Below are 24,685 nucleotides of genomic sequence, written 5' to 3'. Positions count from 1 at the left end.
ACCCATGTTGTAGCATCAGTCAGTACTTCATTTCTTTTTAATTTCTGCATAATTCCATTGTATGAATATCACATTTCATTTATCTACACATCACTTGATGGACATTTGGATTGTTTCCACTCTTTGGTGATTATAAACAGTGTTGCAATAAATATTTGTATCTCAGATTTTGGGTGGACATGATGTTGTATTTTTCTTGGGTATATACCCAAGAATAGAATTGCCGGGTGATAAGGTAACTAACTGTTTTCCAAAGTGACAGTGTCACCAGCCATGTATGAGGCTTTCAGTTGCTCACGTCCTCGCCAATGCTTGTTATCATCTGTCTTATTGACCATAGGCATCCTAGTGACTGTAAAATGGCACGTCATGGTGGTTTTGATTTGCATTTCCCTATGACTAGTGAATGATGAGGAACGGTTTTTCATGTGCTATTGGCCATTCGTATATCTTTTTCGGATAAATGTCTTTTCAAATCCTTTGTCCATTTTTCAGTTGGGTTGTCTTTTAATTGTTGAGTTATAATAGCTCTTTAAATATTAAATACTAGACTCTTCTTCGATATATGCTCTTGTCTTTTCATTTTCTTGAAAAGGAGTGTCCATTGATGCACAATGTCTTTAATTTTGATGAAGTCCAATTTATCTTTTTTGGTTGCCTGTACTTTCTATGATGGTGTCATATCTAAGAAATCATTGCCTAATCTGTGGTCCCACAGATTTACACCTATGTTTTCTTCACAGAGCTTTAACTCTTACATTTAGGTCTCTGAGCCTTTCTGAGTTCGCCTCTACCTCACACCATATCCAAAAATTAACTTCGTTCTTTTGCACAGGGATACCAAGTTTTCAATGTTTGATGAAAAGATTATTCTTTCCTCATTGAATTATCCTGGGTCCCCTGTTGAAATTCAACTGACTATAAATGTGTGGGTTTACTTTGGGCCTTTTTGTGACATTTCAGTATTCATCAGATGACTGTACTCATTCTTTATATTGGGTCTTCATATTGGCAGATATTGCTAAGATATACCTGTTACATCTTAACAGGTTGATATACCTGTTAAACCAGTCGTCCTTGCAGAGCAAATAAGATGATCCCAGCTAATAAGATTCCATTTTCAGGACAAGATTATTTTTCCTCTTGGGCTGTGATAAAAATACTGGCTTTATTGACATGCTTATGGATTTCTGTACCTCACTTTCTTTGCCCTAAGTATAGTGTGGCTAGGTTTTTGTGTAAGAATTATTCTGTCTTCTGATGTCTGTGGTCTGGAGTTTTAATAGTTAAACACACCAAATCGTGTATCAGGATCTTGTGAAGTTCTGCTGTGTTCCTGTTGCTGGGCAACACTTGAGTGGCCGCCCATGATGTGTTTCACTGCAGGTAGGTCTCCTAGTAAACCTATACGTGGGTTTGAACAGTTTGAGTCCCCATTTTCCTTCTCAGCTGGCTTGTTTCCGCCTTTGTCACCATCGGACTTGTGTCCTGAAGCCAGGTCCTCCGAATCATGCTGTGTCCCTCTGCAACCTTTATTGACAAGGCTGACAATGTCTAATCCATGGCTTGAGTCAGACTGACTCATTGTGATAGCTATTTTCCTAAACCTCCTGCTGTGTCAGGTAGAGCTAAGACCGGTTTTCTAGAATATGTCATTTTATTAATATAATTGGATAAAGCAGTTACCATATGACTTGCTTTCTATGCCCTATAAATTAGCAATTAAGGATAATTACCGCATCAAGTTTGCAACATGAATCAGTACAGCTTTGGCAGAACAATTACCCGTAACAGTTTCTTCTCAATCTTCATATTCTCCTGAAATTAAAATTCTGATAAACAAACGATATATTTTACCTCGTATGTTTATTGTTTGTCTTGCCCCACTGGAATGTCTGCTTTATTTCACTGAAGGCTGCCACTTGCCTAGACTAATGCCTGGCACATAGTAGGCACTCAACACATTTTTGTTGAATTAATAAATGATAAATGAATCAATCGCTGAATAAAACTATAAAAATAATCCACTTAGGTCTTTCACAGAGGAAAAATGACTTGTTTTGCCATATGCGATATAAGTTAAGTTTGATATATAGACACTTATTCTTTTTCATATTTTACTTAAAGACATTTGAAGCATTTTTTTACCCCCAGAAGCAATTTCTCCTTGGCTTTACTTGGTGGGGAACCTTCGATAAGAGAAGGTCATTAAAACTTTTTGGAGGAAGAACTTGAGTAAAGAACTGTTGACAAGCAGAGCAGGTTGAGGTTACTTAACAGTACCTGGAAGATGAAGTGGAGAAAGCAGAAAGGAGTGTGTTTCTGAACTATTGCAGTTCCTATAAATAGTAGGAAGAAAACTTGTTCTTCCCTTATAGACAGGCCTCTCCTCCTTCTGCAGACAGTCTCTGCAGACAGTCTCTTCCTACTCTCTGCCAAGGCTGTGGCCAAATGAGAGGGAGAGAGTTGCAGAGGAAAGATGGACATGCGTCAGTTCTTTCCTCCTGGGGGAGTAGGAATCGCAACATCTGCCACATGAGGGACTATTCTTGTTGCTCAGGAAGTTCAATGGGTGACTGCTGCTCGATTTTGTATATTCAGTAGTAAGAAGGGTATAGAACAGCTGATAAAGTAAAAGTCATCTCCAGTATTCATTTGAGCCTTGAGTATTGTCTGAATGGCGTTATTTGGTGTAATCATGTAAAGAAGTTCAATTGACAGTTTTTAGGAAAGCATTGGGAGAAGGGGGAGGGTGTCAAAGGAAGCTTTGCAAAATTCCTGTGTGCAAGTTGTTTGCCAAAGCCCTTGACGGAGCCAGGATAATAGTTACAGACACATTGTCCGAGGGACGTAGTATACTGGGCAGAGCCATTTGAGGTAACACCTTTCTGATATTTAGGGGGAAATGGGGGCTCCTCTCATCAGTCATTCTATTCTCGAGTTTTCAAGTGGCTGTCGTCAGACTTGAGAAATAAGGATTGTTTCCTAGCCTGGTTCAGTGCTCACTTATCCGAGTTGACCTTGATCAGCTAAGGTGAGTTTTTTTGGAAATGGGCTGTAGCTGTCCCAACTGGGCTTACCAAGAGAGGTACTGGCTGTCCCCGCAGCGCCTTAGGTTTGTGAAGTCTTCACTACAACTGAGGAGCAGGCATTGGAGATAGACGCCCTCGTTTTTTGGCTGTCAGGAGCTGGGCTCTCCTCAGCCCTGTCTGGAATCTGTGCATAATGGTTCAAGTGCAGGCAGGTATTCTACAATTCTTGTTTCTGTTCTTGTTTCTGCGGCTCGTGAAGAATTAACTATCACTGAATCAGATCCAAGCTCATTTCCTTCCTTTGGCCCTTCTCATTGCAGGAACGTCAAGCACCCTCTTCCCTCGTGTACCTGTTCTTTCCTGGCTTCGCTTTGTTTGAGAGCTTGTCTTTTTAGAGTGTCAGTTCTCTGGGATGTTGCCGAGGGCGTGTGTTCTTGGGAGAGGCTGTTAGCAAGGCTGTCGGGTTGGAAGCTGTAGGGTTTAATTGCTGGTCACAGTTGATCAGAAAGGATAAAAATGAAGAGCATGACTCATAACTGGTAAGGAAGACAGTCTTTTATTATGTGTGTCATGGTGTAGCCAGGGAGAGGGCGTTTATTTAGATCAAGGTCTGTGTGCTGAAGGTATTGGGTTACAGAGACATTAACCAGAGCACTATTTTTAAAAAATTGGAATGTGTGTATTTGTTGGACAGTTTCTGTAAAAAGGTAGTAGAATGGGTAAATGAATTGTGGTGTATTCATACAAAGGAATACTATATGACTGTGAAAGTGCATGAACTAGTGTTTTACATCAACATGAATGATTTTACCAAAAACCTTCCTCAAGCCCAATGAGCAAAAGAAGCAAGTCACTGACGGGTACGTGCAGGAGACTCAGTTTATGTAGAGTTCAGAAGTAGGTAAAATGAAACCATGTTGCGTAGAGATGTATACCTAGCTGGCAAAACTGTACAGAAACCAAGAGAGGGATTATCACAGTGGTCAGGATGATGTTGGCAGGTGGGAGAAGGAGGGGGCACAGAGGGAACCCAAGGTTCTGGCTGTTTTAGTTCTTCACTTGGGTGGGGGTTACCCAGTTGTTTTATTCTTTAACGTGTATATATGTTTAAATGCACTTCCATATGTATATTCATGTCTCGCAACTTATCGTGTTAAGATGGAGAGGTGAAAGAGGATTGTCAGCTCAGCAGGCGAGGATAGGAGTGGCTTCCCTACATACTCCTGCCTGTCTTCTTTGATTCAGCTTCCTTTTCAAGAACAGTTCTTTCTCAAGAGAACTCCAGGGTCTTGTCTACCTCAGGGCTCTATCTTGACAGCAACTCGCTACCTTCTGTCTGCTAACTTGTCAGCAGCTTTTCTTGTTTTCTGTGTGGGTTTTTTTTTGCAGAAGTTTATTCAAATTTAGTAACGGGCAGTAATAGGTACATTTCTTAAAATTTCCAAGTACTATTAGCTTTTCTTGTTTGCAATATGGAATTGAGTCTTTTGGGTCTGGTGAAGCCAGGCTCGGCCCACCTGCTCATTAAATCATGCCTCACTGAGCAAAGACAACTTGAAGAGCTTGGTGATGTTTGTCATTTTTTTTCTTTACGCCCTTTCTTCTCTTTTCCCACTTGAAATCCATCTTCTCCCCTGCAGATATTTAAAAGTTCAGTACCCGTGAGCTTCAGAGCTCTTTGCACATTTGCATGTGGGTTCTACGCCTGGAGCCTTTGATTAGAGGGAGGAAAGGAGCTACTGTGTTTGGGAATCTTGAGGTGCTCCTTAGATTCTTCTGTTTCACTCACCGAGAGCATAGGTTTTCTAGATTCCTTCCGTATTTCTCTCTTAGCTCAGACGGAGCACTGGACTCTGGCTGCCCTGCTCTTACGCAGCTCTTTCCAGGGCGTGTGCAGGGACTTCTTCCTCCAGTTTCCCCTTTCCTTAGGCCTTCCATTGCTGGCTTCTGCCCTGGAGTGGAATGTGTGGTTGGAGACTCTGCCTTCCTAATCATTGAAAAGAACCCAGGGAGTGGTGATTGCTGGGATGAGATTACAAAGGTTGTTAACCTCCACTCTCACGCGCTCTTCACCCAGTTGATTTTATGACTTTTCTCTCATTTGATTAATTCCTACTTATGTTTCTGGGTCGATCATTTCGTAGTCTAGCCCAAGTTTTTCAGTGGGTATTTCTCTTGTAAAATGAAGAACAACCCCTTTCATGTCGTCACTGCCTACAGGCTGGCACGTACCGTTTTAGATGTCGGGGATTCGGTACTGAACCATCCACGTTATGGTGCATCATCTCTAGACCGCTAACTTCCTCTTCTGTCTCCCTTCCCACACTCAGGTTCTCTCAGGATGTGCCATCATTGTCCGAGGGCAGCCTCGCGGTGGGCCTCCTCCCGAGAGACAGATCAACCTCAGCAACATTCGAGCTGGAAACCTTGCCCGCCGGGCAGCTGCAACACAACCGGATGCAAAAGATACCCCTGATGAGGTAGGTGTTTCCGGAGGCCTCCCTGAGGCTGTGGACCCAGGTTACAGCTCAATCTGCTCCTCGACTGCCACGAAGCTGGTCTACTCTTTCTTTTCTGGATCTTGTGAATGTTTCGAAATGACAGGACTGGTGATGTTGGACGTTCCCACAGGGTCTCGCATCGTTTGTATGTCCACTACTGGGCAGTACCCCCGTCTCGGGGCTCTTCCTCATACCCTTTCCTAGGCTCAGAGCCTCTTCAGGCTTGTCAGCGTTTTCACTCCTCCTGGAACAGGTTAGAACATTTCCAGGGTAGTGTCAGTCATTTGATGGCATTGGTTATGGCAGAGCTCTGTTATTAATTTATGCTTGAATCTCCGTGTACATTCAAAATTCAGAAGGATATTCAGTGAAAAATCTAGTCTTTCACCCCAAGGACTGCTGATGTTACTAATGCCGTATGTCTCCTTCCAGAGATATTTACTGCCTGTACAAGCAGCCACTGTCATTTTCCTCAGAGGTAGCAGACTACACATGCTAGGCCTGTGCTTCATTACAGGTTCTTAATCTGGGATCCACATACCCATAATGGTGTTGGAATCCCATGCAGTTGTTTGCAAAGCTTTATGTAAATGTGCGTTTAAGGGAGGGAGCTTTTAACAGTTTCTCCGGGCAAGTGTGGCCCAACAGTAGTCAAGAACCGTTGCATTACGGCAATTTGAGAAGCTGCTGGGCTCTCTCTCCACTATCCCTCCGACCCCGTCCCCCACCTCTAACGTCCTGCCTCCTGGCTTTCTCTGTGGTGTGCCTCGGACTCCTTCAGGTCCTGCCTCTTCAGGCAGCTGCTGAGTCCTGTAGTTTGGAACATGAGCTCTCGTCTCTCCTTTAGCTGTGCTTTGGCGATCAGAAACGAAATTTCTGGATCCTAATGATTTGTGCTTTGCCCCAGCTTGATGGTTGTTGAGCAAGCTGGAACCTCAGCTTTCCTCTGTTCCCTGAGACAGAAGTGGAGAAGAAAAAGCAGCCACGGGGATCTCTTACTTAAGGAAAGTGTTCAGTTTTTTCCATTTGTAATGAAGGGTAGTTTGTTTGAATTGAGAAGACAGTGAAGCAGTGTTATAGAAAATAGAGAAAAATCACCCCAAATTCTGCTTTCAACAGCAATCAGATTCTTGAGATAATGACGAAATAGATCAAAATCAGTTCTTTTTCATTGGTCCTCCCTCAGTGAGCACAAGTATTGGGAATAATAGTGAAGGGCTTAGCACATGCCTACGTGCTTTACAAAGTACCTAATAAATCTTACTTGTGGTAATCACGAGTGTTATTTGATAATTTCTGCTGCTACAAATACTGTTAGACCAGACACCAAAGATTAAATCTCAGCACTTTTCAAATTTTGGGCGCAAAGTGCTTTCCTTGACCAACATTTTGAATAGTTCTTCTCCTTTTATTTGGCTGTTATGTAACAGCTGGACCGCTTCTGAGAGGAGAAGAGTGTTAACCCTGGCAGGCTAGAGCTGAGCAAGTTCATTTCCCCAGAAGGAAGAAGCAGTGTAGCCTCTAGGAAGGAAGGGTTTTAATTTCCTGTTTTGTGGATGAGAATCTAGGGCAGAGAAACACAAGGCCGGTTGGAGCTTGTTCTAAAATATCTTAACTGTATCCTATGTAACAGTATAATAAAATCTTACCAGAACTATCCTAGCTGAAAGCATACCATGTAATCTGATGCCACTTCTCATTAAAGTTTCATGTGTTTATACAATCTAATGCTTTTTGTTTCTTTCAGAGCAACTCAGTCTCACTATGTTTCTCCTGGTAACTCTTCAAACGTCCCTGTGACATGAAGTATTCGATCGATAGCTGTAGATTTCACTCTTTCTCAGCCGTAGTCACTAGTTCTCTGTCCTAATAATCCAGTCTCTCCTTGTCCTGCTGTGATCTGGGTTTCCCTGTACCAGGCCCTTGAAGCTGCTCTGGCTCACGTCAGCGAGGCCAACTGGTAACCCGCATCAGAAACCTGATTTCCCTCGCTCTTATTTCAACCCCTCCCCCCGCCCCCCACCTCCCAGGCCTTTGTCGAGACCTAGAGATTTTGCCTCCTTAAAACCTCTCTGCTCCAACCTTGAAACTTCAGTACTACTCCTATGGTCCTTTGTTCAGGTCTGATGGTGTGCTTGGAATCGTGCAATAATCGTCTCTGCCTTCAGTCTCCTTCCTTTGACTCCTTTCTCTATAAGCTCCCACATCTTTTTGAAACATAGTTTTGTTGAGTGCCTTGCTCAGTGTCCTTCCCAGACACTTCAGGAATTCCTCATTTCCTCTGTGACACATCTAAATGCCGTAGTCTGGGACTGAAGCCCAGACTTTTGTGGTTTGACTTGTAGTCTTCTCTTACCGACCCCGCTCTGGGGTGCTAAGTTCCAGCCAAGCTGAAGAACTTCTCGGAGCCGCTTGAGTCTCGCTGCTGGTGCCTCAGCCCACGCTGCTCACTCCGTTAGGAGCTCCTTCTCCACCTGTGCCCTGGGCGTCTGCCTCTGAGGAGTCTGCCTCCTGAGAAGTCACGTCTGACATCTCCTTTCGTCGTCCCATTTTCGTGCTGTCATAGCATTCCTACCATTTCATTCCATATGTATGTGTCTTGCTCTACTAGAGCGTAAGCTCCTCGAGAGGAGGGACCTTTGCTCTCATCTGATGCCTAGTCAGTGCCTGACGCGAAGCCGGTTTGCAGTGAATAAACATTGACGTGAATAATGAGGAGAAGAAGCTGAGCATCTCTGCTTTGGGGATCAGTGGAGTTTGCAACGTGGCATTACCCTCTCTCTCTGGCTTTCCATTGATCACAGCATTGTTTTTGAGCGTATGGTCAGGTCTTTTCACATTTAAATAGAGTCAGGGACATTAGTGTTCATTTGCTTCCCGTTTCACTGTCCCAAATGTCATTCTCTTACTTGTTCTCTGCCTTCCCTCCCGATAGCTTCTTTCACAGAAACTCAGCTGTCTCCTGAGTCCTGTGGCAATAGAAGCGTCCCCATGGTATGTCCCCAGCCGTCACTGCCCTGTCTCAGACTAATCCCCAGCATTGCCTAGCTACTCCAGACAGCCTAGATCCTGCACTGATGGGCACTATGGAATTATACATTTATTTCCCATGGAGTTACTGAGCTCCCGTTATGTGCGAGGCTCTGCTGGTTTCATGAGAAATATAGAAATGAATGTCACAGTCCTGTGTTCAGTGGAGCTTTTGAGAATTGGGGTGGTGGGGCGGTTGGGGTACAGAGGGATTAGCTGCATATACAGGTGATGCAGTGGAATGATTAGAAGAGAAAGAGGGACCAGTGGTATTAAACATTGGGCCAGGCACAAAAGTAGTTAGCTTTACGATTTTACTCATACATTGCTGTGGGATTTCATCTTGTTCCAGTAATTTTGAGTCTATCTGGTCCAAAGAAAAGATTGGAATTAAAAATTCTGTTTCATCATGGTAGACCTCAGAACCTCGCTTGGGTCTGGGAGCAGAGAGCAAGCTGCTAGCTCTGCTACTGTTGGGAAGAGGGAATTCTAAAGGGAAGAGGGACTTTTGCATCCCAGCTACTTAAGGGCCATCTGCTTCTTAGATGGCACTCTGGGACATCATTTGAATACTTAGTCTTCCTGTTCAGCCATGCTGGACCTTGTTTGATAAACGCTTTAAGCAGAGTTTCCTGACAGGCTCTGTTGGAATAGCCTTTGCTCTCCCTCAGGGGGCCTGCTGGTCGCCGTCGGTGTGAATGTTTGTACACAGTCTCTCCCAGAGTGCTCCGCTGCCCTTGTGAGCAGGGAGGGGGTCGGTCCCTTTCCTGACTCTCCCAGTTGCCTGTCTTCATGTAATATCTTATCCAGTGAATGAATTTGCCCAACTCTTGGTGGGATACAACTTGCGAAGGTCGGTTTAAGAAAGGAAGATGACAGAAACTAGATTTTTTTGTTTTGTTAATAGGATTGGGTGTATGTCCTCTTCAAGACTTCTAGGGTGACTTTCTCTTATGGCCCAGTGACTGACCAGCTGTAAAATTAAGGTCCTCAGAGAAGAGTGCTCCTTCAGAAGGCTTTGAAAGCTTCAAGTGATTGTGCCTTGCTGGTAGATAATTGGAGGTTTTCCCACAGCGGCTAGATACTTCCTTGTGAACTGACCCTTGATAAATGAATTTTTACCAAAGTCTTGGCTTCCTTTCGGAGTACCTGTCTTATCAGAACTTTCCCAAGTGTTTAGGAAGGCAGTGTGTTACTGAATTTTAGATAGTAGTGTGGCACGCAGAATTAAATCCTAAACATTAGATCCATAGTTTTTAGAGATCACTAAGTTAATAAAAATCGTAGGAGCCTGTGTTACTTGATTCAGTAGTGTTTCTGTGCTTGTTTGATAATTGGGTTCATTTATCAATCATCAGACTTTGGTGATAAGTATCTGTTTTCATTTTTTAGGAGTAGGGCAAGGGCCATAAAAATGTGGTGAGCTCTGTTGCCATTGAGTTGTTGACTCTGCTCGTTGGTGCCTTGAGGAGAGAGCAATAGATGAGAGGGTGTGAGCTGGTGTTTGTGTGTCTGAGAGCACTTGCTCAGGATCAGTTCTCCCAGAACCTTCCACAATTCGGGTTATACAACCGGACTGGTTTTGTGAACACAGCCCAGTACAGTGCTTGGCTTCTGGTTTCTGGAAAGTCATATGGATGTTTTCCTTCCAGAAAAGTTTGTTGGATAACCCCAGAGAGTCATCTTCATGGCCTGAAAAGGTCAGCAGAGCGTTCCTTTTCAGGCCACGGGCGTGCTGTTGTGCCTGTATGGTGTGTGGCTCCACGAGATTGTAATAAACAGGTGTGCCCATCGTACACCCCTTTCCCCGTTTATACTTCGCATTTTTTCTGCACGTGAGCTCCTGCTTATCATATACTCCTTGAACTCTTACCCCTCCTTCCTCATTTCTTTTCTAAGGGAACTTGGGGCACCGAGCTAGGTCCAGACTGTACATTCAAGTGACTGTGGGGGACCCACTGTGACAGACTGACTACTTCAGAGGAGACGTCTAGCTTTGTCTGTACCATCCTAGGAGTGGTGGTCTGGGGATGGCAATACCATGCCTTTGCCCGGTATCTTGAGGTCACATGGAGACTCTGCTTCATATTGTGGCCGTGTGGCTGACGCTCTGTGCCAGTGTTGAAGTGACCCCTTCCCAGGGCCTGTTACTTGTGTCTTCCCGAAGATTCTGGGACCTGTATAGGGTCCCCCCGGTGTAGTTACAGAGTAGAGCGGTACGAGAAGAGGACACTTGGGGAGAATACTTCTTCCTCTTCTCCACTCTGTTGGCTGTTCTTTAACAAGGGGGAGGACAGGACATCAGCGAGGCTCTTACTGGAGGAGGGGGCTCACTGCAGTAGCAGCGCCAGAACCGTATCCTTACTCCACAGTGCGCGGAACTGGAGGTTTCAGGCTGGTTTAATCATAGTCAGTGAAAGTGCTTTGTAAACTGGAAAGAGGCAAAGAAATGGAGGTGGTTAATGAGTTCCCTTTGGCTAGGCGAATTTCTGGAGCCTGGACTTCCCACTCAGCAGTGGGTTAATAAATATAAAGCATCTAGAGTAGTGGCTGACACCTGGTAAGTGCTATAAAATTATTGGCAATTATTATTCACGAAGTAAGCTATAGCTCTGAATAGATGGTGATGGGGGAAAAAGTACGACCGCCAGCACCTGGAAAACCACGAGGCCTGATTTTAGGGCCTGTGTGCTCATGCAACCAGTCCCTAGACCTGCTTTTTCCTGAGCTCCCGAAGTGTGTGCTCTGCGTTGTGTGCCTTTCATTTTTATGTTCTCCTCGGGGCCTGGTGCAGGGCCAGGGTCCTAAAGGAGTGACCCTGACTGCTGATTGTGGGGGGGACCTCGGCAGCTCTCCTGTGACGCATTTGCTCTGTGTTTCAGCCCTGGGCATTTCCTGCTCGAGAGTTTCTTCGGAAGAAGCTGATTGGGAAGGAAGTCTGTTTCACGATAGAAAACAAGACTCCCCAGGGGCGAGAGTATGGCATGATCTACCTTGGAAAAGGTGAGTAGCAAGGAGGAAAGGATGCATTTCTCTCTGAGTGTAAAGTTCCTCCAGAGGTCAGTTTCCATCTGGTGGAAGGCCAGTATGAGCGCGGGTGGTGGGGGCTGGAGGACAGTTGGCTGCTGACGTAGGTGGAAGTGCTTTGGGCGTGCATGTGTAGAGGCACGTGCCACTCTTGCGTTTCCTCCTTTCCTGCTGGGCCCGCTCTCCTGGCACGGCTTAGGGGTGTGTGGTACAGCACAGCGTTATTCCCCATCGTTAGGCCCAAAGCCCGCGGAACTCAACAGCTGTGTTGCTAGGTCACAGTGCTAATTGAATTGCTATAGATTTCCGATTGTATCTTCTATTTCCTTTATCTATTTGTGGTTTTTCTTTCCATCATGGGGACTCCCTTTAGGAAAGGAAGATTTGTTTAGGGCTTGTGGTTTTTTTGCAAGCCACGTGTTTTGTGATTGAATGGAAACGACGCAGCCCTTGGAATTGTGTGCCTGTTGGTTAGAATCCTGGCTCTCTTCCCTTGTGAACCCTTACGTAACCCTTCACCTTTCTAAGCCCTGGTTACTTTATTTGTAAGGTTAAAAAGATAGTATATGTAAAGAACCTAGCTCTGGCACAGAGTGTGTACTAAGTAAATACATGTATGTGTGCACACATGCCTGTTGTTTAGCTGGGCCAGATGGCTCATGGGATATTAGGTGTTCTGGTCTTTTGGATTAAGTAGAGGGAGAGTAAGCTCGTGGAATGTAGTTTGAACAGAAATAGGACATTGAAAAACTTAGTAGAATGTTCTCCATAAAGTGTAAAACAGTTGTGTTCATCTGAAAGTATTTGGGGAACAGAAAAATTTTTTAAAGTTTCCTGTGATTCTTTGATAACCTTCCAGCTGAGCTGCTTTAGATAGTTCGTTTGACTTGGGTAGTTAGTGTTGGAAGTAAGCAAGTAGAATGGCAGGGTAGAATGGCAAGGCTAACAACATCCTCCTGTGATCCTATTTGTAGATTCTGATTTTAGTTGTAGAGGTCTTAGAAAAGCAAGTTGGCCGTGACCTTGGAGGCATCTTGTCTAATTTACCTGATAGAGAAACACCACCTTTTCCAGCTTCCCAGACACATGGCTATCTGCTTCTTGATAGAATGGGAAGTTATAGAAATACATAGAATCTTTTCAAAAAGAGAAATAGACAAATTTGCCTTTCACCCATAATTCAAAAAACACAGTAGGAAAGGAAACAAACTCTTAAGCATTATTGTTGGATGGTTACTGGTGAGAAGAACATAAGATAAATAGAAGTGCACTGTCTTCAAAATGCAGTTGTTCAAAGATTTCATTACCTAAAAAAATTCCAATTTTATTTTAGCTAGTCAGTCTTCTATTTTTCCAGAAGAGACCTCACTGGACTACAGATAGTTGCAGGCACAGATGTCTCTATAAAGAGCCCATATCTAAGAGTTCTTTTAAATAACCTTGGTCTTCAACAAAAATGGTCAAATTATTTATTTATTTACTTTATGTAAAAAAATTTTTAATTGATTTTAAGTGTGTTTTTCCAGGACCCATCAGCTCCAAGTCAAGTAGTTGTTTCAATCTAGTTGTTTAAAGTTATTTTTAAAAAGTTTATTGTTTTAAACTGACCCAGATTACAGACTGGATATAATTTAGCAGTAACATGTTTAGAATAAAACCTGGCACATAGGATGTTATCAATAAACGTGTAGTGAAAGAATGACTGAAATCACCTACATCTTTCAGTTTTAAAGACTTAAATGGCTTCAACTTTAATATTTTCACTCACATACTTTAACCAACTCTAATGCCAACTCTAATGAAAGGAAACAGTCGCTTAGATCATTAATTAGTATTCAAATATTTACCCTATTTACTCTTTTTATGATGGGGGAGAATGGTAGAATTTGAGACATTGTGGTTAACCTACATGCAGCATAGTAACAAAAGAGGATTAGTCTTCAGACTTTTGGAGAAAATAATAGTTACCCATCTGTTCTTAGGGCCATCCCCAATTGTGAATTGATCAAATTCATAACTTGAAAGTAATAAGCAAGAATCAGATGCTTGCTGTACAAATTCCCTGTTTTCAGTATTCTGTCCACCACATTTTGTTGCTTTCTTTGGGTGGCTGACCCAGGGAAATGTATTTTTCTGCCTTAGAAGGTGCAATCAGAACTCAGTTTTTAGAATCAGGCCTGCCGACGGCCATTGTCAAAGTGCTGTGTGCCAAGGAAATGTCTGAGAGTCACTGGGTGCTGTTGATTGGCTGGTATTATGGCCACTCACCTTGTTTGTACCCCCGCTTCCTTCTTTTCACCCCCTGGCCTCTTGGCCCCTTACTGCTCAACTTTTCCCTTAATTGTTGAATCCTTCCTTTCGACTTTCCATTCTTTGGGGATCCTGTTGCTTTGAAAGAACCAGTGTAATGTTTAGTATTTGCTGATATCACTTAGCTGTGTGTGTCTGGCCTCAGCAGTGACCTCAGTGGAAAGGTTCTTGTGATCCACACTCAGTCTCAGAACCTGAGCGTCCTCTGTGTAAATGTCATTCATCTTTACTTTTCTTGGTAAGGAAAGAGGCTTATAATCTGCCTCTGCAGAAATTTGGGCATGCTGATGGCAAGGCATTTAGTTTGGGTTTGTGCGTGGTGAGTCTACTTGTTATTGTTTGCAGAAGTCGTTGTGTAGTGTACCGATTAGAAACCTGACAGAATTTTTTTCGGTGCTGACTTACCTCTCAGCTAGACTGCTGTGTTTCCGTTTATCTAGGAACTTGTTCTCTGCCATACGAAAGATTTTTATGCAGTGATTCCCTCATAGGTGTCTTCCTTTATCATTTTGGCTGACAAGCAAAGATTTAAGAAAATTTACAGAACCTAAAAGCTTTTCAAATAGCATGGAACTGCAATTAATGTTTCAAGTGTCCAGGTAAAGCTTCATCAGGGTGGGTTTTACATTTAGCTTCATTTTTCTTGCCTGCTGTGAAGGCTGCTGTGTGAGAGATTAGAAATCTAGACACTGTCCCCCGGGTCTCTGTGAGAGCAGGAGAAAGTCTTTTTCAAACGGTGTAGCTTGTCTTGGGTCCTGTTGGAGCAGAGAATAGGGCATCCTGAGAGGAATTGGACTTGCTGGTATAAAATGCGACAGACAATCCTAAACAAATCTGTCTCTGTGATTGTGTGCTGTGTTTCTCATTCCTGTGTCCTTGGAGATTTGCAGACGTTGTTTAATCCTCACAAGAAGCCATCAGGCAGGTCTGTTCCCATTTTATAGGAAAGTAAATGAAGTTGCTGAGAGGTCTCGTCTAAGCTGTAAGAGAAGACTTAGTATTCTGCTCCGGGCTTCTCCGCTCAGGTCAGCGCTCTTTACGCTCTTCTGGGCTGCCACATGTGTCTGGTTTTCTTGTCAGTCTCCAGTAGTTTCTGAGATTGCCTCTGGCCCGGGAGATACACAAGAAAATTAGAAACAAAGTCCTGAGAAAAAGATTTATAGACCTTTGGGTGTTAGAGCCTGGACATTTTGGGCGAAGAGGTTTTCTGAAAAACCCAACACTTGGGTTTTTGGACATTGCTGCCTTTTCCAATTCTCTGGCACCACACTTTCCTCGAAGAGCTAAGGGTGAAAGGGGGCTCCGCTCGAGCTGTTGCCATTGGAGGCAGACTTGAATCTTGTGTTTAATTCCCTTTTTTCCTTCTCAGATACCAATGGGGAAAACATTGCAGAGTCTCTGGTTGCAGAGGGCTTGGCCACCCGCAGAGAAGGCATGAGAGCCAATAAGTAAGTCTTCGTTACTCTTCTGACCCTCTGGCCTCCTTCTGCTCTGCCGTGAGAGTTGGGGTCGCGCAAGGGAGGTCGGGTCAGCTCTGTATTGGCTGCGCTGCGTTTTCATCCTTGTCGCCTGACATTAAATGGGTAGCTTCTGCTGGTCTCTGGCTTTTAGGACATTACTGCCCAGATGTGGGTCATTGTGGGCTAGCAGGTCACTCAGCATTCATCGTGGCATTTGATGTATGTAACTCCTTTAAGAACAGGGTTGGAGACAAGGCAGCTCTGTTCTTCCTAGGAGTCGACAGGCTCTGTCTTAAACCTTAGGTACTGTGTTTCCCTGAAAATAAGACTGGTCTTATATTAATTTTTGCTCCAAAAGGCGCATTAGGGCTTATGTTCAGGGGATGTCATCCTGAAAAATCATGCTAGGGCTTATTTTCCGGTTAGGTCTTATTTTCAGGGAAACACGATGATCAGTTGCAGAGTAGTTACCTTTCCATCCCGAAAGATTCACTGAGCCAGTACTATGTGCCAGGCTGTGTTCTTAGCACTGACAATAGTGCAGTGAACAAACAAGCTTAGCTTCTGCTGACATTTCAGTGGGGGAGACAGACAATAAACCAGCACAAATAGATATACAATATATCATGTACAAGTAACAGTGCAGTGAAAAATAAAATGGAATGACTAAATAGAATTCAAAGCAAAATCTGCTGCTTGGAATCTAGCAAAACTGACAAGGTCTCAATGGTTCTGCTTTAAAGTCAGGGAAAATTTCTCTCTCTCCAAAGCCATTAAGTCAGGTTTGGTCTATGGCTCTGTAGATACTTAATAAGTGGTAGGTAAAAATGGATTTGTTTAGCTAATGGCAGTGTGAACTTACAAGAGATGAGTGTTAGGCATGTAGGCTTTGTAGCCCATGTATCATGTTCAAGTTCACCAGTCTTGGCTCTCAGCAGGATGGATTGCAGCTGGCTTTAATTAACACTTTAGTCTCTGAAAAGTGATATGCGACATCAGTAATTTGGAGGCTAAAGATGCTGTTTAAATCATTAATCCTTGCTATATTATAGCAACTAATATAGCTTAGAAAAGGCTTTGGATAAATATTTGCACAGACTGTACCAATATTGGGGGTGAGCAAAGGCAAAAACGCACTTTGTGCATCTCCTGCTTTCATAGACTTGGGGACCCTCACTCACCATCTACTTGTCCAACTTCAGACTCGTTTGCTGGAGTCTGTAACTGGGGTGTGAGCATGTGGGGATTGGTTGAATTAAGACATGTATCTTAGGTGGTGTTTTTAGAAGCGTGTCATTAAGTTACATCTTAAGGACAGTTGCTGGCATGATAACCATTGTGCTGTGTGTTAGGAATCCAGTTTGCAACCGGAATGAGGAAGTTTTAGAAAGCCCATGGCAGTATCATACCATCTCAATGAAGTAATCTCCCCTGGTCTATCAGTCCTTTTTTTCCTCCAAAGTTATCTTAAAGCCCCCTTTTCTCAGTTTCTATGTTGGCTTCTATCTCTGGAGCTGCATTTCCCCATTGGATTCTGGCTACTTCGGATTCCTGAGGATGTGATTTTCTTCTGTTGTGGGGAGTGGGGAAGAGAGTTACTGAAGACTTCTGGTTTGAGAAATTGTAGGGCAGGGATCCTTACTTAGTCATTGCTACCTATCAAGGTGGGAGATTCAATGTATGCACATCGCCATTGATGGAACCAAGTATTGAGATCGTGGAGAGGCCATGTGGCTCCCTGCTCAGTTCTTGGCTCAGATATGTGTGTGTGTGAGAGAAGAGCAGAGCCATTTCTAGTGGTTTTTTTGGTTTTGTTTATCTGCTGACTTGCTGGCTACTCTAGTATGCAGTTTGGTTTTCTGCCTGATGAAGAAGGAGTCTAACATTTTCAAATTGCTTTGCCTTAGCTGGCCTTTTTGAATGTGCAAGTAATTTTGGGGTGACGTTATCTGCAATAACAAACAGTATTTGCTCTGCATTCCCCAACCCTGGTCTGTAGACGACAGGGAGCAAGGGTGGTTCTCACCTTCCCTGCACTGTGTCCTGCTGAGCTCTGCCTGGATTCCAGTTCCAGAATCAGGTAGTTAAATGAAGCTGTACCCTCCAGAGCTGCTTCCCTCTGAGCTACCAACTCGTTCTCTTGTAGTCACTGCTGGTGGGAATACTGAGATGTGTGTTCTTGGATCTTCTCATTAAATGCTCTTAAGACTGAATCTGTTGTTTGAGGGAACAAATCTGGAATCTAGAAGTTGCACTCATGGTGGTTTTCTGGTTGTAGGCTTGCATCTGAAGTTATTGATCTGCAACAAATGCTTTGGTCTCTTCAAAGAGGGAAGATGCTGAAGAAACCCAGAGTCAAAGAAGAGCCCGAGATTTCTGTTGTGAACTCATTCACTAACCATGCGTTTTGATTTTTCACTTCCCAGTCCTGAGCAGAACCGGCTTTCGGAATGTGAGGAGCAAGCGAAGGCCGCTAAGAAAGGGACGTGGAGTGAGGGGAACGGTTCTCACACCGTCCGGGACCTCAAGTACACCATTGAGAACCCACGGCACTTCGTGGACTCACACCACCAGAAGCCCGTCAACGGTGAGGCTGGCGGGCACAGACACATGGTCTCAGGGTGACTTCTGCCCGTGTGCTCGTGAACTTCTTGGTCATGGAACCTCTCCTGCTTATTTAGTATCCACGGGGAATTGTAAAGTGTAGACCATCACGTGGTTATTTGGGAAGGGAACTTGAATCCAGTTCGCGTGGGTCCCATCAGATGTAGTTTGGAGAGGTTAGTCCTTTGCTGGTATAGGGTGGTAAATTGCTGGTATCTTTGCACATTGAGGATCTTCCTGTTTTCTAAAAGAAGGCCACTTAAGTACCATCTCTCACACACACACACACACACACACACACACACACACACACACCCATATAGTTCTGGCCCTACTTTGAGATCTTGTTAACACTGACTCAGTAAAATAAAATGATGATCAATCTTGACTTGTTATGAATTATTATTTGCTGGGCACCTGGTATTAAGGCGAGCAACTTACCTTACTGATCACAAAGTTTTAGGTATGAGCCATGAGGTCCCAGATGTTCAAAAGACGTAGAAGTCGTCCCAATCTTTGTTCCCCAGGAGTAGTTCATGGAAGAGTGTGCTGGGTGAGCACTGATGAGCTGCCAGCCCTTCATCACTTCTCAGAGGGAGGCTTTCCTGAGGGGCTGGGGGGAGAGGAACTGCGTCCAGTGCAGGTGGATTAGGCATTGTTGATTCCTGGCATGAGTTTTGCTACTGGCTTAGGCTGTTCATTCTGTTGTGCAGCTATCATCGAGCACGTGCGAGATGGCAGTGTGGTCAGGGCCCTGCTCCTCCCCGACTACTACCTGGTTACCGTCATGCTGTCGGGGATCAAGGTCAGACCATCCGCGGGGCTGCGCGTGGGGTTCGGCTTGTGAAGGGGTCAATCCCAGGTGGGCTTTTCTGCTTGGGGACCTCAGACCCACTGTTTCTTCTGGCATGGGCCATGAACATTGGCTAGAGTACTTTAAACTTGGCAGTGGGACAATTCTCACTAGATCAAGTACGATTTTGTAATGCTTGAAGTATGCAGGGTCTGTTTGGAGTGGGCTGTGCAGAGAGATTGTTGAAACCCGGAAAGGGGGGCGGGACGGCTCTGAAATCTTAATGTGTAAAATATCCATTTTGATGAAACAAATACCAGGCATTTAAAGCTAGGCGCTGGTCAATCTTTTCATGGCAAGGGGTCATTTTCCTGTAATTAAAATTGTTCTCCCCGTGACATCGTGAGTGTTATTTGCCTTACCAAGAAGTCTGAGATGATGAGGCTGTTTCCAGTTACTTTTTACCAGTATACTTTCAGAAGGTTTAGAAGCCCTGACCTGAGACTTTCCCCAGCGTACTTTTGTACTTTTTGGATGGTGCAGTCTGGTGGGAGTGGGTCGAGCTGCATATCTAAGCTGCATTACTAAGCTGCATCACTCACCCGTTTGCCTTTGCTATATAGTGCCCAACTTTTCGACGAGAAGCAGATGGCAGTGAAACACCAGAGCCTTTTGCTGCAGAAGCCAAATTTTTCACCGAGTCTCGACTGCTTCAGAGGGATGTTCAGATCATTTTGGAGAGCTGCCACAACCAGAACATTCTGGGTACCATCCTTCATCCAGTGAGTGGTGCCCTGCACACTGGGCTATGTCGGGTTGGGGGCCCATTTGGGGTTTGACGAGCTATCCTGTGCTTCTCTTCTTTCTCTATTTAAGAGCCATTTAAATATCTTGGAAGGATTATCATCTGATTTTTTAGACATTTTCAAGGGAGGTATCAGTTATCTGATAGAATTGGACAAATCTTTGCAACTTCTCACTTTTAGAAAATAAATCTCAAATGTTACAGGGTCTAAAGGGAAGAGGAACTTTTAGCACTGATTTTCCCAAGTGTTGGTCCTAGAGGTCTTGTGCATAGGAAAGGGGGAGGTTGCTACATTGGTTAGAAGTGGCATTGAGACTTGCAGAATAGGATTGGTGAGTTTGGATATAGATCTGGAAGTTACGTATTAGGAGAACTGGTAGAACTGTGATGAAGAAATCGTTCTATGGAGAAATTGCTTTGTAAATGCCAGGTCTTATCCAGTTTACTCCTAACTCTGCTTTTGAGCAGGAAATAGGTTCTTTATGTTTTGACTATCAGGAGTTGTACCCTACAGTATACTGTGGTCATTTCCCACTGGAAATGACCTTGTTTTTTAATACGGGAGTTCAAGTGGATTTTCATTATTACAACCTATATCCAATACAGAGTAAACAACTGCTATTTTTTGGCTAGAGAATTCTTCCATTATGGCAGTTGGGGAAGGCTGGGAGGCTTGGTTTGCAGCGTGCCAAGGTCATGTCTGATTCTGCTGGAGTGCTAACTGTCTGCCCGGGCCCTGCCAGATGGCTCTGTGTCACAGCAGAATATGAATTGTAATTCGCTGGGCAAAATGCAGCTTAAGTTATTCCCTTACTCAGCTCGTTCTTCAGCTTTCCCCTTATGAAAGGCGGACTAAGTGCTGATCTTCAGGAAGGGAATAATAAGGTGTAATCTCCACTAAAGATTAACATCCTCCTCTGCCCACAAGAAAAGCTATTGAAAAGTCAATTCCATTCAGTGCCACTAACATTTATCCTATTCCTATTAAGTGAGAGCTACTGTGCTGTGTTGTGAGGGTACGAAGCCAAGGGTGTTGAGAGGAGTCCAGAGTGGCGTCTCTCGTCTTACGGCTGGTTTCTTAATGAAAGAAATGGCTCTGCTACTTTTTTTTTGGTTTTATTTTTGAATAAACTACAGACCAGCTTGTGGCTGTGTTAATTGCATCGGAGTTCTAGAGAAATGGATTCTCTTGCCATAGAATCTAATCTCTGCCTGCCCTCTCATGTGCCTTGTTTTTCAGAATGGCAACATCACAGAGCTCCTCCTGAAGGAAGGTTTTGCACGCTGTGTGGACTGGTCGATTGCAGTGTACACTCGGGGTGCAGAAAAGCTGAGGGCAGCTGAGAGGTAAGGTTTTTCAGGGAAGCCTTCCAGCCAAGGATCTTGTAAAAGATCTTTAGGGGAAGAAATCTAGTGATCCTTTCTCACCCATCTATGTGAGTGTCTGTTTTATGTCAGTAAAGGATTCGGGAAATTCCAAGAGGCTAGGATCTCACAGGAGTGGCTTACTTGTAAGTCTCGAGGTTCAGTCAAATTCGGGGCTGTCCAGTAAGGACCTAGACTTTCATTCAGACATCGTTCTTTACTTGATTTGCTTTTTTCATGTTTTCAGGTCATTTTTTTCCCAAGCCTCATTTCTCACTTAAATTGGGGGTTTTAGGCATTTGGGATGAAATAAACTTGAGTCTCATTGAGGATGATGAAATCTCTTACCAGTTACTGCCAAACAGGCAGGCTGGAGCCAGGAGTATGTTGGAAAGACAGAGCCTAACGGCCCAAAACAGGACTGTCAGTGCTATCGTGAGGCGTAATGCCCTAATTTATTTGAAAGTATGTTTTAGTTCTAAATACTAATGCAACTGTGAGGTGCTGTTGTCATGTTTTTGGTTAGGTGCCTTATGGTTAAAGCAGATGTAGAAATAACCGATTTCCAGAAAAAATGATAGTGGATATTCTAAAAATTGGTGGTGATTTCAAGTGTCAAGGTCAAGTATTTCCAGGTGTAGGTGAACCCCATTCATTTGATGGCGTAAATGGGAGAAAACGAAACAGGTCGCAAGAGCAAATGAATGGAGATGGGCAAGTCCCAGCCCCCACATCCCAGGATGCATTTAGGCGGAAGACCACCGACCACTGATGACAATGTTTCACTCTCGTGGCTTATTGTGTGGCTTATTTCAGAATCATAAAATTATAATGGTCTTGATAATGTGATGTTTTGCCTTTGAGGCACATAGCTAAGAGATGTGCAACAACATGAATTTAATGACTGTCGTCTTCGTCCCATTTCTTAGGTCTTTTACATCCTTCTATACCCGTAAGCCGAAATACTTGCAACTAGTTGTAATGGTAGATTTTAATCTGGGGTATTTGATATGGCATGTCTGACAAAGGTAGACTGTCTGATTAAGAAAAATACAATGATTATAATTGATACGGGGGCTGTTTTTTCCTACATGTTTTGGATAAAGAAGACAGTATAAAGAAAACTCTTGTCAGATTTTTCTCAAGAGTAATTTCATGAGAAATGGATGACTCAAAGCATTATCCCAACTAAATTCCCATTTGCAGCAAGCTGTACAACAGGAAGCAGGGTGTGTGTCTGGAGTAGAACATGATGTATTTCTTTGCTGTGTAATTTTGATATCTTGCATTGAAGATCAAGAAAACCTAGCTTTATTGGAGAAAGATATGCCTCTTAAATTTTGGCCTTCTGTCAGCAGAATGATAAGTGTAATAGTTGTAAATCTGCTTGACGCTCTATAATAAACTGAACCGAACTTTTCAAAGAAAACTACAATGATTATATAAAAGTTGTGTTAGTCTTTATGTTCCACAGTTAAATTCAAAAGGTACAGTACTCTTCTCAAGTGTTCCAAATACCTCTGATTGTTCTGTGATACTCATTTTTGTTGTTGTTCAGAAAATCCTGTAAGTCTATTATTCTAAATTATTATTTTGGTTGATTGCATTCTTTAAGTTCCCGCCTCTGTCTGAAGAAAGTGAGTACAATGACAGCAGTATCTACATGTTTCATAACATCTATAGGAGATTCTATGGATTTTTCAGAGAGTACTCATCATTGTCAAACATGTTTAGACCAAAGAATGCAACCATATTTTGATAATGTGATTATTTGCTGTTCTGCATGCTCTGTTCAGCTTGCTTGCGTTGTTGGTAAATCCCTACTGAAGTACTTTGTGTATTTCACAACTACTACACGCAGCTATGTCTTTCTCTCATTTTAGTTCTTCTTTTTTAAAGGGTTGCAATACTGTTTTCAGAAATAGTAGTTCCTTTCCCCTGCACATGCAGCGCTTGTTTGTAAATACTTGAGATAGCTGTTCATTGATTTTCTTTTTTCAATCTTTGCACATATTTCATTTACTTCTCTTAGTCTGAGTCAAAAAAATATCTACTGGGCTTAGTACTTTAAAAAATTTCTGCTAACCTGATTTTTAAACTTTTGTCAGTTAACTTCTATTGGAGTTTTGTCCGTTTTTCTTAAGTCTTTTGATGCACCACAGTGACGATTTTGTTTTTGTTCTCCATGTACGATTTGGGTAGCTGATAACCTATTCAAAATTCAAATGGAAATTGAAGCAGGCCTATGTTTTACAAAAATACGCTCTATGTTTAGTGTATGTATTCTTCCCATTTAAAAGAGCGCTTGCTCTGTGTTTGCATTCCGGTGCCACTTTGTCCAGTTCGTCACTCAGGAGATACTGGATAAGCCAAAGAGCTAATTATCAAGGCAGACTTGTTCTGTCCAGGCTCAAAAAATTGCCCACCTAGTCCCAGCCTCCCAGCCGTGGGTTTATAGTGTATATGCCTCATGGATCGTGGATCGTTATAGCTGCTTATACACTTTCTCTTGTGGCTGTCACATTTTGTTCTGGTTGGTCTTTCTCCTGGGTGCCTTGTCTGTGAGGTAGGGTAGGATTGATGCTGTACTGTTTGCTCCCAGGGTGATGGCGGATTTGCTTCGCTGACCTAGTCTGTCTGAATGATTTGCATCCTTGCTTTGTTGTCAGGTTTGCCAAGGAACGCAGGCTGAGAATGTGGAGAGACTATGTGGCTCCCACTGCTAACTTGGACCAAAAGGACAAGCAGTTTGTTGCCAAGGTGAGTCGTTCTCAGCATCTTGGGAGGCCCAGGGAAGGTTGTCAGGCTACTGACAATCAAGAGCCGAAGCATTTCTATTTGAAGGCAAGCCGGTGGGGGGGGGTAGGGGGGTGGGGGGTGGGGGCGTGCGTGTGTGTGTTTGCATGCATGTGTGTGTTTATTGTAGGGGACTCAGACACCATGAGAAGTTCAATATCTCTTTTTGTAAGTTTGTATAACTTCCTTAGAAGTTCACCGGTTAAAGTTGTGGACATTGTCACCTTGAAATGGCTCTCATATTTTAGGGTTTTTTGTTTTTTGTCTGCTTAGCAAATGGCATTGTCTTAGGTTTCCTGTGCCCAAGTGTATATATGACCTTAAGTTTCTTTTCTTCTGTTTTGGGACTCTTGTGGTTTTAAATTTTTCCTAATGTGACGTTGTTTTCTGAGAGCTCTCCATTGCTGTGTCCTGGGATAGATTTCTTTGACAAGAACTAGAGCCACTGAATAAATAGATTGTTTGGTTTTAGCAGCAGTGCTATATAAAAGTGTTTTTTCTTAGTTATAGGGTTTGGTACCTTGAGAAGTAGACCTGTTCTCCTTACTTTCCCAAAGTGCTGCACTGTTTTTCAACCTATTTTTATATTTGACAAGAGATGCTGGAAGATTTGTCTTTATGGGCCAGAAGTGGTTAAATTATTCATATCGCAGTATTGCGAGTTGGTCTTCTGAAATGTCACCTAACAGTTGAAGATGGAAAGACACTAGGTGGCACTATGAGCCTGGAAAATCCTGGATAAAGCTACTCCTTTATCTTAGCATGGTAAAATTTTAACAGTCCAAAGAATTGCCCAAATTTCTTCAGGGTGTGTGTGTGGGTGTGTGTGTGTGTGTGTGTGGTGTGTGTGTGGTGTGTGGTGTGTGTGTGTGGTGTGTGTGTGTGTGGTGTGTGTGTGTGTGTGGTGTGCGGTGTGTGGTGTGTGGTGTGCTTTGCCCGAAGCAGAGTGCTCAAGTAGCCGC

The 24,685-nt window shown here is 43.5% G+C and overlaps 1 protein-coding gene across 1 annotated transcript in view; it reads left to right on the top strand.

Annotated features, from left to right (window-relative positions):
* SND1 (staphylococcal nuclease and tudor domain containing 1) overlaps window positions 1-24,685 on the top strand; it is a 410,758-nt gene that overhangs the window by 34,145 nt on the left and 351,928 nt on the right. Inside the window, exons 2-9 of the mRNA XM_033098795.1 lie at window positions 5,363-5,512; window positions 11,446-11,566; window positions 15,270-15,348; window positions 17,787-17,947; window positions 18,678-18,769; window positions 19,381-19,539; window positions 20,803-20,909; window positions 23,597-23,687. Of these exons, the coding sequence (XP_032954686.1) occupies window positions 5,363-5,512; window positions 11,446-11,566; window positions 15,270-15,348; window positions 17,787-17,947; window positions 18,678-18,769; window positions 19,381-19,539; window positions 20,803-20,909; window positions 23,597-23,687 (960 nt within the window). The remainder of the gene's footprint in view (window positions 1-5,362; window positions 5,513-11,445; window positions 11,567-15,269; window positions 15,349-17,786; window positions 17,948-18,677; window positions 18,770-19,380; window positions 19,540-20,802; window positions 20,910-23,596; window positions 23,688-24,685) is intronic.

This window comes from Rhinolophus ferrumequinum, chromosome 26, assembly GCF_004115265.2.
Source record: "Rhinolophus ferrumequinum isolate MPI-CBG mRhiFer1 chromosome 26, mRhiFer1_v1.p, whole genome shotgun sequence".
In the NCBI taxonomy this organism is placed as follows: domain Eukaryota; kingdom Metazoa; phylum Chordata; class Mammalia; order Chiroptera; family Rhinolophidae; genus Rhinolophus; species Rhinolophus ferrumequinum.
The sequence above is the reverse complement of the archived record's forward strand: the minus strand, read 5'-3'. Positions and strand labels throughout refer to the sequence as shown.